Source organism: Coloeus monedula (assembly GCF_965178545.1).
Source record: "Coloeus monedula genome assembly, chromosome: Z".
Taxonomy (NCBI): domain Eukaryota; kingdom Metazoa; phylum Chordata; class Aves; order Passeriformes; family Corvidae; genus Coloeus; species Coloeus monedula.
The window spans coordinates 71,185,898-71,199,383 of NC_138822.1; the positions used below are offsets into that span (position 1 = coordinate 71,185,898).

At 43.2% G+C, this 13,486-nt stretch overlaps 2 protein-coding genes across 3 annotated transcripts; both read right to left on the bottom strand.

The window, feature by feature from the left end:
• Positions 1–236: 236 nt before the first annotated feature.
• Positions 237–7,185, bottom strand: FBXO4 (F-box protein 4; the record flags this gene model as incomplete). Its single annotated transcript, XM_082302266.1, has 7 exons — positions 237–998; positions 2,026–2,201; positions 3,056–3,234; positions 3,757–3,832; positions 4,828–5,048; positions 6,675–6,910; positions 7,024–7,185. The coding sequence occupies 7 exons, from the start codon at positions 7,183–7,185 to the stop codon at positions 909–911; spliced, it is 1,140 nt and encodes a 379-aa protein (XP_082158392.1). The 3' UTR covers positions 237–908.
• Positions 7,186–7,323: 138 nt separating this feature from the next.
• RIMOC1 (RAB7A interacting MON1-CCZ1 complex subunit 1) lies at positions 7,324–11,452 on the bottom strand. 2 transcript variants are annotated; one of them, XM_082301096.1, is made up of 6 exons: positions 11,369–11,452; positions 10,257–10,357; positions 9,729–9,875; positions 9,194–9,325; positions 8,878–8,992; positions 7,324–7,739 (listed from the first exon to the last, which is right to left on the bottom strand). In XM_082301096.1, exons 1-6 carry the CDS (start codon positions 11,436–11,438, stop codon positions 7,450–7,452), a joined length of 855 nt encoding a protein of 284 aa, XP_082157222.1. In that variant the 5' UTR covers positions 11,439–11,452; the 3' UTR covers positions 7,324–7,449. The 2 variants fall into 2 exon arrangements, with proteins under 2 accessions (XP_082157222.1, XP_082157221.1); XM_082301095.1 differs by having other exon boundaries at positions 9,714–9,875.
• Positions 11,453–13,486: the final 2,034 nt, after the last annotated feature.

A 13,486-nucleotide genomic window follows, 5' to 3' on the forward strand; every position in this document is an offset into this window, starting at 1 on the left:
TGGAAAACACAATTCCAGCTTTAAAATGTTGCTTTGCTTTTCATAAAAATTTTTGCAACTGTGCAGAAAATTTCAAGACAGGTACAATTCACATCTGCAAATAGCCACAACTATTTGAAAATCTGATAGTGTATGCATACAATGAAGTCCTGGAGTACTAATGATTCTACTTAACATTTGTTCAAGGTATCAGAGACACGTCCAGTTCAAGCTAATGATTTCAGTGCAAAAGAAAGCAGAAGATGCTGAAGTCTGTCGTGGTTGGTTAATAAGTAAGATCACAACAAAGAAACAATTCATACACAGCAGTGTTTGTTTGCTTCTAGAATTTTGGTCTGGGCTGACAATCCCCCCTGCTATTTTTTGTCTGGACATTTTTTTCTAGAAAAATACAGGAGAACTCAGTCTTTTGAAATCAGAAGTTACTGTCTGTCAGCCTTTTACTGTACAACCTACAGTATATTTTCTTTGGTCAGGAAGTGTCACTGTAAAGATCTCCACTGAATATATTTACTAAATGTGTGATAGGGCTGTGCTGATAAACTAATGTAGTGTTAGATATATATTTACAGAAGATATTAGACCATCAGATATACTGAGAAAAGATTGTGCTCTAAAGGCTTCTGGTTGAAAGAAATAAACCAAACCAAAGCAAACCAAACCACTCAGATTGTCCCTCCAAATCACTTCTTCATGGCAACTGGAATCCAGGCAATCCTACTCATACTTCTAATTCAGGACTATAGTTGGAAGAATGTTAAGGATTTAAGTATGTGCAGTGAAATAAATGCAGGTTTGCCATTTAATTTTCCCTTCTGACAGTACTCTGGCAGGAAGGACAAGATTTTCACTTCAACTGAAATGCAAACCACCAAAGGGTTTATACAGTGCAACAATGCCTAATTCCATTACTGTGCATTTTTACTATTTGCTTCTTCCAAGAGCCACTCAATTCCATTTAGCAATCCATCTAAAGTTGCAGCTACAGTGTCCTGCATCTGTGGGGGGAAATAAAAAAGTTAATGTAGTACTAGAGATAACAACTAACAGGATCTAACAGTATTTTAGTATCACTGTGTGTCTATCTCTAAAGTCAGAAACACTCATAATCAAATCTAAATTTTTTTCACTAGTGTAAAGGTCCCTTAGACAAAAAAGGTTTTATAAGAGTAAGAAAACAAAAACCCCCCTCCTATTAGGAAAGCTTTCACTCTTGGTATCAGGGTGAATTTTTTTCAATTGTTCCATCAGCTATTCTGGAACATTATACTTTATTTACAGATGGCAATCCACTTGAAAATTCTTATTGTACCTCTTAGAGCAAAAATGCTGCTAGCTTTAGACTTCTATGCATATTATTAACACTCTGATTTTGTAATATCCCATCCAGAGGCTGTTATAAATGGTATGTTGTGTAAGAAGCCTATAAACATTTTCCTTATGAAAACAAAGGAATTATCTCAAATCAGAGTTTTTTCTGATTAAGTTATTCTTCAGCTGCACAACATCAACAAAAATTAATCCTGTGTGGCTGAACCATGCTGATAGATACTGTGCTTGACAAGCATAAAAAAACGGGTTCAGGACCTCTGGACCTCAGATCCTAGGTTAAAAACTGATCTGTCAAAAACTGAAGACATCACATCAAGCAAGTGACAGTAAATAGTCTCTAAAAATGTCCCAAGAATCTATCTTGTGTCCAAGGTTGTGACTCAGGAAATTTAGATTTAAATGAACTGAAGCTTCCTTACTCCCTTCAAGACCATCATTTGTCCTTCCTTACATTCTGGTTCCATCTAAGTCTCTAGTGTGCTTTTGGGCAAGTCACTTAGTTCTTTGTGTTCAGATAGGCTAATGATTCACCTTAGAGGACCAGACAAACTAAATCCTCCACTTTAGCAGAGAGCTCATGTACTAGAGTTGAAAGCTGCACACTTGCTTAGGTAGGTATGGTTCGGGAACGTGAAAGCCTAAATTACATTTCAACCACAGAAAAGCAGAAAATAAAGGTTTAAGAGCAAGTACCATCCAGGGCTGACGTAGCAGATTTAGTTGCAACTGATGTGCCACGTAAACACATGGAATTCTTTTCACACCAGCATGAGACACACAGGACAAAACCAGGAGAGGTCTGTTAGGAGGCCCGAGGGCTGGATCAATCATTGCCAGAATACGAGCCAGCTCCTCCGGACGATCATGCTCTAAGAAACAATTTTTAATATATGAATCTTAAGTATATGCAAATACAAGGTGTTTTCATTTTTGGGGTTTATTTTGTTTCAGAGGTGATGAGACAGAGGGCTGGAAAGGCCAAATAATCTTGTTCTGCTTATCACAAGACTGATTCATCTGCCCTTATGTTACACAGATATTAATGACATTTGATGTTATTTAAAGATCTCCACAGACTCTATGGCAGCCTATTTCAGTCCTAACATCAGAATGTTTTCTGAGTACCTCACAGAGATCAAAATTTCAACAAGACATTCAGAAATACTCATACACTGCACAGTTAGCAGCTCTTCCCTACTGAATGCACTTTTCTCCTTAGTGTATCCCTTAAATTTTTTTTCACTTGCCTCTTTCCTGAGCTAGCCCTTTTCCTCCATTCAAAGCTGATGAATGTAAAGACAATTACCATAATTATTTGGATTACCATCTTACAGGACTAACCTGATTTAGACTAACTGCATTTTTTACTGTTTTCCTGGTGAAGGTTGTTTCTGGGCTATTACACCACAAACCACGTACTTCCAGGTTTCTCCTACACATACGCAAGGTTTTTGTTTATTTTGAATTGTTCCGTTTTTTTATTCCAGATAATTTCCCACATGTAATGTAGATAGCAGCAGTATCAGTATATGCCATAAAAAAAACAAGGGGCCATAACCCCTAGGACAAGAGAGTGTCTAGGACAGGAGACCTCTTCAACAGGAAAGCAATGATGAAATAGCAGATTTTGAAAAGATCAGAACATGGATTTTGATGTATTGCATATTTTTTGTAATCTAACACTCCAGTTACTCATGAAATATAAATAAGAGAAACCCCTTACCTTTTTGAGCTTCTGCATTGGCAACATAAATGAATCCATCAACTACTTCGCACACCTTCCTCACTTGAGCTATTACACTGTAGTGCACAGCTTGCTGATTCCCTACTATGCTGTTCTCTTGGTAAAACATCTTATTCACAGCAACAGCTTGCTCTTCCCTTGCTCTCCTCCTTTCCACACTGAAAGATATTTCAGTATTTCAGTTGTCAGGTTAACTGAGAATGCCAAAACTGAGTCTTTGAAAGTCTAGGTGGCACAGGAAAAGGATAGGAAAACGGGCTGAGCCAGGAAAATGGTTTCACTTCTCCCTGCCCCCTCCTGCCCTGCTTTCTTTCCGAGTGCACATATAGAGGTGGTTAGCAATCTGCAAGATGTGTATGAAAATAACACTCCAGGGTGAGTAGAGAATGTTTTAAAAGGGACTCAACCAAGGTATCAAGAGGGATAGAGGCACCTGTAGTGCACCTGTCGTACACCTTTGCTACGTAAATAGTTTGGAAAAGCTTTATTATTTCCATGTGAAAACTCAGAGGTTGAAAAAAGAAAGGAAAAGCAAAGGCATGCGTTGAAACTTCAATTTATAAGGGATATCCATGCATGAGAAAGGGCACATGAAAGTCACATGACAAGATTAAGAAGAGAAGTATGAAACAAATGAGAAACTGTACTTTTTATTTGGTGGAGAACAGATCTTATCTTACCTTGTGGTGGAATACAGTGTCACAATATTGAATTTTTGACTGTTGTTAAACTGAAAACTGACTCCTGATCCGATTCCTAGAGGGAAAAAAAAGGAATATATGTGATTACAAGTATTTGGCTACTGAAAACAATTAAGTGGTAGTTCAGAAATTCCAGTGCTGCCACAAAATTAATATATTCAAGCCTAGATATTGCTGTTAGCAGTAGCGGATTTACTATTTTACAATTAAACTTTATACATGCTCCAACTGATCAGACTTTTAATTTAATGAAAATCAAGTCAATGGTATTAAAACCATTTCCATATTTTTGATTATTAGACTTGAACCTAGAAATCTAAATCAGAATGGAGCCAGACTTGTGTTTATTAGCTGAAACTGGCATAGAAAAGGCTCCAGTCTGCTTATGACAAGCTGCATTGAAAAGGACATATGAGAGAAATAAAAAACCCACTAAAAATAATTTTCATGCTTCCTATAAATACAATTTAATTATTCTAATTCTGCTATGCTGAAATAACCATTAGGTAAAAACTAACACACTTTTGTCTCTGGTTTGGACTGAAGTCAAATTAGACTTTCAAAGCTACTCTTTTAAACATAAAAAAAAAATCCCTCACCTGCTTTTTTAACTCTTCTAAATAAAATTTACATCATTTGATATCAGAATACCGAATCATGTAAGAATCAGCCTTGAGTTCCTGTATAAAATCACAAATGTGTTTTTTAGCCACTTACGGCAAGCAATACTGAAAGAAAGGCCTGTCTGCATTTATCAATTTCAACAGCAGCTGTAACACAGAATTTTGGATTAAAATAGAGGGAGCAAAATGATTCTTCTGACAATGTGCAAATTTAATCATAAGTCCACTGAAGCTGTTAGTTTGTCCCAAATGTTCACTGCATTTATCCTTCTGAACAAATCAGAGAGAAAATGGTTTGTTTTTACCATGATTCTACTGAATGTTAAGGATACAAAAAAATCATTCCTTTTTTTCATTTCTCCTCCCAAGTTTTTTGTGTTGTATCTATTTACAACATATGAAGGCCAAAAGCCAAAACCATCATTACCATGAATTTGTCTATGAGGTAGGCCAGCTACTAGCAGAATTTCTGGGCATGTCATCATCTTTTGTACTAAAGAGTCATCCAGCTCTTCCAAACCTGGCCCAAACATAGCAAAGCGAGGTTCTGCCTGAGTGACCAGTGATTGCAAAAAGGAAGTCACAGCCCCATACCGAGGACGGCTCGATTTCAAACTTCTTCTACCCTGAGGACAGCTCCTTTTATATCTGTGTAAAATAGATGCAACTAGAAATTAAACACAAAATACAAAAGAGGTATTAATCAAACAATATAAATTGATTTCGGTCCCACACCTCTCATGCTTCGGTACTGGTACAACTCAAAGCATAGGTCAAAAATTATAAAGGTCCAAACTGATGGTTTCAAGCACCAGTAAAAAGCAGGCAAAGGCATCAGTTCTTTTGAAGTCCAAATGCTGCTTTTTTGGACCTTAGTATACACTTCTATCTACAGATCTTTCAGTTTATTTAAAAAAAAAATTCACAAATTCCCTATCCTCACGGAATACACAATATAGGTAAAATAACATAAAAGCAGAAGAGTCACACTAAAAATTACATTTAAAAAATGAACCTTATGAGTGCATTTTAAACCTTAATTAGACTGCTTTTGTGTTTGCGACAGGTAACCACCTGAAAATAATAATTTTCCCTGTAGCTACAGAGCGTGCAAGCTGTGGAAGGAGACAAGTGTTTTCTGCAAACTTAAATCCTCGTTTGGTGTGGATGCTAGAAGGCATGGAAAGACTGGTAATTGAGGCGAAGAGTAACAGACAGACATCCTACAGAAGCAGCTTCAGTCTGCTTCTGTAGACATGGCAGCCTGCTGCTGGACAAACCACTTCAAGGAAATACCAAATATGTGCTACTTAATACCCACACTGAGATGCTTCAGTTGAGATCAGCAAAATCGCTAAGTGCATGCAGACACAGTGGAAATCAGTGACAGATGGTTTCAAATAGGTGGTTCAGACCTAAACAGATTCAAATCTAATTTCAAAAGCAGTATATATTTTGCACTTCAAATTCTGGGCATATCGTTCCCATCTGTTAAGTGGGGCTGAAGGGCACAGAAATTGTACAAGTTGATGCACTAACCACAAAGCAACATACTAAGCACCACCTTTGGAAAATATAACTGCAAAGATAAAAAATCCCAAACAAATCCACAGAGCACTACTGCAAATTAAGGGGACTGAATGAAGTTTAGAAAAGAAATCACCACAGAATCATCTACTTGTCTTAAGAGCTCTTATTAGTCATCTAAACACATTTAGTGTGTTGCTATGCTTTTCAACTATACTACCTGAAACCAGTCTTTGTCTTACAGCCTTTGACAATCAGAGCTTAAACAACACAACTTGTTATTCTGTGCACATTCTGTGCACTTTTCTATTATTAGGTCTTCCATTTAAGATGAAAAAAAAAAAAAAGATTCATTCCACTTGCTGTAGTTTGAAGACTTTCATTTCATGAAAATGCTTACCATGGCACTGAGAGTAAAGAACACTTATCAAGATCAACGGAATGCAGAATTTCTGTGCCATAGCAGACATGCAGTTTACAAAAAGCTTTAATTTTTTATAGCACTAGCTTTGTCTTTTTTACAATGTTTTACATTCTTTTTGAGTTCCAAACAAAAAGAGATGACCAGACCATGGAACAACAGGAAACTGTGTTTCCAAAATAAACAATGAATTTGAGACACATCACAATTTAAACAGCAGCTTACAGCAGAGCTTTATTGCTGTAAATACGAAAGATGCCTGGGGGCTGAGTATTACTGCTACAGGCACACTTGGGAGTCATGTAAGAGAATATGGGGATACTTACACTGCCATGTAATCACACAGTGCATTGTCGCTGACCTCTGAAAAGGCTTTATTAAAAATCTCCACATCTGGGAGTGATTTCCAATCAACAGATGTCCAAGAGGGGAGATCCCGCAGGAGAAAATACCTCCACAACAACGGGTCTTGCACAGCTGCCCTCCAGTAACAACTTGTGCTTCCTAAACGGCACAAATCTTGGGGCGAGAGGAAGGACATGATGTTCAGCTGCACGTCGATCTGAAAACCATCGAGAGCAGCGGTTTAACGACTCAGGAATTCAGCAGTGAAGGACAGGGCGGGACGCAGCGCTTTGCTCCCCCCGCCCCGCCCTGCGACCGGGCCCTACTCACCGGCAGCATCTGCAGAGCGCTCTCTCCCTCCGCGCCGTCCGGGGGCGTCGGGAGCGGGGCCGGCGCGGTCCCGCCGCGCATCCAGCGCTCCCGGAGCACGCGCAGCCCGCCCCGCACCGCGGCCTCCAGGCCGGCGCCGCGCGGCTCCGCTGCCGCCGCCATGGCGCGCCCCGCCCGGCACAGCGCCGCGCACGCTCCGCCCGCGCCGGGCCGCTGCGGGCCCAAGGGCGGCTGCCGCACCCGCTCCCCAGCACTGCACTGCACTTCGCACCGGGAGTCCAGGAGTCCTTTGAATGCGCGTTTTTAATGCAACGGAAGTATACATTTTGGTTGGAAAAAGAAAGTAAGACACTGAAGCAGAGACAACCTCCTTGAGTGTGCTCTTATGTCGCAAGTTTTCTTCTGGCACAGACAATGCAGTGGATCTTAGTTGTGGGACTTCACAAAGTAACGCAGCATTTGTTTTGCAGTTGTTGTGTTCCACCCTTGACCTTTTAAGGGTCCCTCACATACGGCCACATATTTTGTTAACATGTTTCTGCCTGTTTCTTGGAAATCCAGCGATATGCTCTGTGATCTGCTGCCCAGGTCACTGCTGGACACAGGATCTATTGACTCAAGGTTTTCCTGCTTCCCTTCTCCACAGTGTTTCAGTCCCCAGTAGCACATTTCTCCACTGTACATCATAGCCAGTAAGTGAGTGTCACTAAATATACCTGCAAAAATAATTCAGATCAAGTACTTTACTGTTCTGGAATAAGCAAGTACACAGCTTGTTAACTTTCAGTAACACTGGGGGGAAAAAAATTCCAAAAAGACAGTGTAAGTTTATAACTATATAAATATATAATGCCCAGAAGAAAACCTAGATCAAGACCATGCTCATTTCTCTGTCCAGTTTGGCCCTCCATAATGTTGAAATCTTTTAAGATTGCCATATAAATATTATTTCTGTAATTCTGTTTGCCTATTTATCTCATAGAATTTCAGTATTTCTTTACAGTCTGTTTAGCACAGGCATGACTGTACATATTTACTTTAGAATATTTCTGTGCCTCCCAAAATTTAAGTCTAAAAGATACTGTTTGAGGTCATCTTAACTCAGGTTAACCAGCAGCAACTTTAGTATTTGAACTGAAAGGCACACGTGTGTCTTTCACAAAAAGAAAAATCCTGCTAAATAAATCCTCAATTTGGGTTTGCATTATGGAGTATATAGGAGCAATGCCACTTTCAGATGAAATTAAGCAAGATGCTCCATCGCACTAGTCAGAGTAGAGCTGTTTTTGAGTATGCTCAACATGGACACTGAGTCCTCAGCACCAGCTGTTTTACCTTACAAATCCCCTCCTACTGCATCACTCTACCTGTATCGCACTGATACAGCCTAAGATCCTCCTGTAAATGCTCAAAAGGAATGAAACTTATGCAAAGCTAAATAAAGTGGTGACAGAGATAATTTGCCAAAACTAACCAATTCTGCATATGTTTGTACCTGCGTGAAGTCTGTAACTGTGTTTGTGCTGCCCTAGTACTAGAAGGGAAGACCAATATGTGAACCTCTGGCACCCTCTGCAGTCGTATTTGTGCCTTAAACATCTGTCAATTCTGAATTGGATGGTTGTAAAATACTGTGTGTAAACACTGCCAGCGTAAAACACTGCTGTGCATCAAACACTTGTTCCCTCAGTTCACCTCCTTCCAGTGCACTCATAAACACCAGGAAAATGAGTGTCAGGTCTTGGATACAAATTAAGTCAAACAATAAAAACACGCAAAAAAGCATTGCATAAAGCAGTTACTAAGAGGAGTGGGTTGTGGGGTTTTTTGGAGTTGTTTTTTGGGGTTTTTTACCTTCACTGAGTAATGTAGCAGTGTCTTTATCTTGAAGTGAGACATCTTCGTCTAGTTGAAGAGGGCATCTAAAGCTAAGCATCTTCATCAAGTAGTGAACTCCATCATTAAGACACTGAGTATGGTTAAAAAATTGAGGAAAAAACAAGTTCCAGTTAAATTAATGATAGGCAGAAATAATTCTTTCTATGAAGTCCCCAAAATCCTAATTAAAGAAAAACAAAACAAAACAAAACAAACAGCCATATTTTAAAAGTGAAGAGTCAAACTTTAAAGCTGTATTCACAAGCTCATAGAACATTTTCATCTCCTTTACCTTTTTAAATGTGGCAATGTTTTCTTGTAGCCATTCGCTCCGTTCTTTTGCTGTATGGCAATACATGTAAAGCAGGGCTCCTTTTCTCCAGTAAAGACATTCTAACAACTCTGCACCAAGGATGTTGATGGGCTGAAATAAAATCCAACAAACTGGTCTAAGACAGAAATAAATCAGAATTACACCTATGCACTGTCACATATGCAAACAGTGTGTAAATCTCTTACTTTAGGGACTGTACTTGACAGCAACATACAGAGAGACAAGCCTAGCCTAACCTAACATTGTAGGTGAAATGGAATCATCATTAACTGCCAGTGGAATCATGAGATGTTAACAAGGGAAATTCTGAGCACACAAGATATTTCAAACAATATTTTCAGGAATCACTATTTAAATACCAAATAGGCTTGAATACGTTTTTTTAATGCATTTTTAATGCAAAAGTTCTGCCCACCAGAAATACAAACACTACTATTCCATTTCAGATTTTTTATTTTTAAATAATGAAATAATTCACCTTCTGGCTACTCACTTCTTCATTTATGCTGCATTCCCTCACTAGGTCTTCTGGTTCTGAAAGAATATAAATAAGTTCTGTAAGTTTTTGCAGGGAAGATTCTTCTGGAAAATCTTCATCCACAAGCTGGTTTTCCTCAAAGTATGTAATGTCTAGAACAGCCTATGAAAACAAGAACATATACAAAGTAGAAATGCTACCGTCAAAATAATCAAATGGTGGAGTGTTGTAATTTAGAAAGCTCGTTAGTTTATAACATATTACAATTTAAAGGTTTTTTTAACATTTAGTTTACAAAAGGTGCAAGTTAGAAGTATTGAAGGATTGGTAAAGCTAAACCCCCTCCTGTCCCTGAAGTAAAAGCACAATTATTATCGACTCCAAGTTATCCAAGTCAAAAGCAGCCCTGTGCTTCACAGACGCTCACCGCACACTTCAAGAAGCAGGGATGCCTTTCTGCTCCACCCTTTTATTACACCAAACCCTCTCCAAAACCCTACACAGATTTTCTTAAAAGGGAATTTGATTTCCATAATAAAGTACCTGGGTATAGAGCTGAAAAAGCGTGGATGGATGTTCTTTCCCTTCGTTGCAGAGGTCCTTCAACTTGTCCAGAGTAGCAGAGCCTTTCGCTAAGAAGGTATCTGAGGGAAGAATACGATGCTCCCTTAGCGCTGATGAGCACTCAGCAGGAGCCTTACTCACTCTCCTTTTCCACGTGGTTTTATCCATCCTTGGGGCACCTACAAGAGCGGCTGAATAATACAGAACTTGAACAGGCCGGTCATCCTGTCAGACCGCACCTTTCACGATTAAATTAAGGCCACCCGCGGCCGGAGGTCTGATGCTCCCAAGCGCACACGCCGCTTGCGGACATGTTCTACCCCGCCACCCCTGTCCCGGTGCCGCCCGTGTCCCGGTGCCGCCCGTGCCCCGGTGCCGCCCGTGTCCCGGTACCCCCCGTGCCCCCGGTACCGCCCGTGTCCCGGTGCCGCCCGTGCCCCCGGTACCGCCCGTGCCCCCGGTACCGCCCGTGCCCCGGTGCCGCCCGTGCCCCCGGTACCGCCCGTGCCCCCGGTACCGCCCGTGCCCCCGGTACCCCCCGTGCCCCCGGTGCCGCCCGTGCCCCGGTGCCGCCCGTGCCCCGGTGCCGCCCGTGTCCCGGTGCCGCCCGTGCCCCCGGTACCGCCCGTGCCCCCGGTACCGCCCGTGCCCCCGGTACCCCCCGTGCCCCCGGTGCCGCCCGTGTCCCCGGTACCCCCCGTGCCCCGGTACCCCCCGTGCCCCCGGTACCGCCCGTGTCCCGGTGCCGCCCGTGCCCCGGTGCCGCCCGTGTCCCGGTGCCGCCCGTGTCCCGGTGCCGCCCGTGCCCCCGGTACCCCCCGTGCCCCCGGTACCCCCCGTGCCCCGGTGCCGCCCGTGTCCCGGTGCCGCCCGTGCCCCCGGTACCGCCCGTGCCCCCGGTGCCCCCCGTGCCCCCGGTGCCGCCCGTGTCCCGGTGCCGCCCGTGTCCCGGTGCCGCCCGTGCCCCCGGTACCGCCCGTGCCCCGGTACCCCCCGTGCCCCCGGTGCCGCCCGTGTCCCGGTGCCGCCCGTGCCCCCGGTGCCGCCCGTGCCCCCGGTGCCGCCCGTGCCGCCCCCGCCGCGCCGCTCACCGCGGGCCCCGGGCACCCCGAGCCGCCGGCCCAGCGCCGCCACCCGCGGCCGCAGCACCGCCACCGCCATCGCCGGCCCGCGCGCGGCCCTTCCACGCAGGCGCAGCGGCGCGGAGCCGGCGGGACGGGAGCGGCCGCGCCTCCGGCTGCGGCTCCCGGGCAGCGGGGCCCGCGGCCCCGGCGCTGCCGCCGCCCTGCCCCGCCCGGACACCCGGCCCGGGACACCCCCACCCCACCCTGCGCCCACTGACGGCTGGGACTGCAGTTCTGGGGTTGTGTGGGCGTGAAAGGTCTTTCATAACAGACGCGTGTGGCGTCTGCAGAGCCCTGTGTGTCCTCGGGAAGAGTCCCTAGCGTGACCCTGTGTTTACAGAATTTACGGAATCAATTTACAGGTTGGAAAAGACCTCTGGGTCCAGCCTATGACCAAACACCACCATGTCACCAGGTCATGGCACTGAGTGCCTCGTCCAGTCTTCACTTAAATACCTGCAGGGACGGTGACTCCACCACCTCCCCGGGCAGCCCCTTCCAATATCTAATCACCCTCTCCATGAAGCAATTTGAAACAATATTTTGTTAAATACTTGGTTAAACACTATTATGTCCAACCAAAACCTCCCATGGCACAGTTTGAGACGATTTCCTCTCTTCCTATCACGGGTTGCCTGGGAGAAGAGGCCAACCCCCACGTGGCCACAACCTCCTTCCAGGCAGTTGTGGAGAGTGATAAGGTTTCCCCTGAGCCTCCTTTTCTCCAGGCTAAACACCCCCAGCTCTTCTCAGCTGCTCCTCACAGGGTTCGTGCTCCAGACCCTTCCCCAGCTCCACTGCCTTTCTCTGGACACACTTCAGCACCTCAGTATCTTTCCTGAATTGCAGGGCCCAGAGCAGGATTTGAGGTGTGGCCTCACCAGTGCCCAGCACAGGAGGATAGTCCCTGCCCTGGTCCTACTGGCCACACTATTGCTGATCCAGGCCAGGATGCCACCAGCTTTCTTGGCCACCTGGGTACACAGTGGCTCATGTTCAGCTGCTGTCACCAGCACCCACAGGTCCTTTTTCGCTACAAAAATTTTGTTGGGGTTTTGCCTCTTATCAGTTGATGCTTTCCGCCTCACTGCAAAATAGGTTTTGCCCATAAAACAAACTGAAACAAAGGCAGCAAGGCTCAAACCCACACTTACATTTTAATAAAGATGTTTTTTAAACTGCATTTTAGTATTTAATTACTTAAAATGCAGAAGTACAGCTTTGAAAGTACAGTTTAATCATCCTGAAACTATGTACTTTTGGTTAGAGAAATGAAGCACTTGCTTCAACATTTTGTCCAGCAATACCCTTCATGAACTTCATAAATAATAAAGAGCTTCCATGTATGAGGGGAAAACAGTAAGTTTTCCTTTTATCTTTAACAAAATTTTGCTACTATCTGACAGTCAATCATCAAGTATTTTATATTGTCTAGTTATAAAAGTGCTACATTCCACTATATTGTTTCCCTAGCCTTCTTCATCTCTTTACCTGCCTGGAAAAAGCTAGTACCTCAGTGCCTATTACAGTAAAATAAAACAAATTTACACAATATTCAGAATGTTGTTAACTTGAATATTTTAAAAGAATAATTGACTAAAGACATTTTCTTCTTTTGAGATGATAGGCTGTTCATTCTGTCATTGACTGTGTTCCACCAAACCAACCAACCAACCAACTGGCTAACCAACCAAAAAAACCCCAAACCAGACCAACCAACCAACAAAACAAAAGCCCATCAAACCCCATCCCCACCCCACAGAAAAAAAAGTGTCATTTACTGGAGTACTTTAGAAGTGAAAAGCTGTCTACTTACAGATAGTAAAATATTTTGCTGTTGTGTATCTTATGTCTTATGAAAAAAAATAGAACATAAAAAGCAAAATTGTGTTTTCTTCCCAAAATGGTTTGATTTATACAAGAAGTCAGTGTTTTGATTGGATATGTACTGTTATTCATTCCTGCATAGTTGATAGTCAGATACAATTTTTCATCAAAGGAACAGCTCTGTTAAGAATACCAAAAGTATTCTGGTAGCTAACCTGTGAGTGGAGGAGATGGTGCTTCATGCCTTGAGTGAGATAC

What these genes read in the sequence shown, in the direction of transcription:
- RIMOC1 (XM_082301095.1), bottom strand. Translation starts at nt 11,438, where the DNA reads ATGGCGGTGGCGGTGCTGCGGCCGCGGGTGGCGGCGCTGGGCCGGCGG. An exon ending in CGGGGTGCCCGGGGCCCGCG is followed by an intron (nt 10,358 to 11,368) that starts GTGAGCGGCGCG and finishes TTCTTCCCTCAG; the next exon opens with ATACCTTCTTAGCGAAAGGC. An exon ending in AAGAAGTGAGTAGCCAGAAG is followed by an intron (nt 9,326 to 9,713) that starts GTGAATTATTTC and finishes ATTTTATTTCAG; the next exon opens with CCCATCAACATCCTTGGTGC.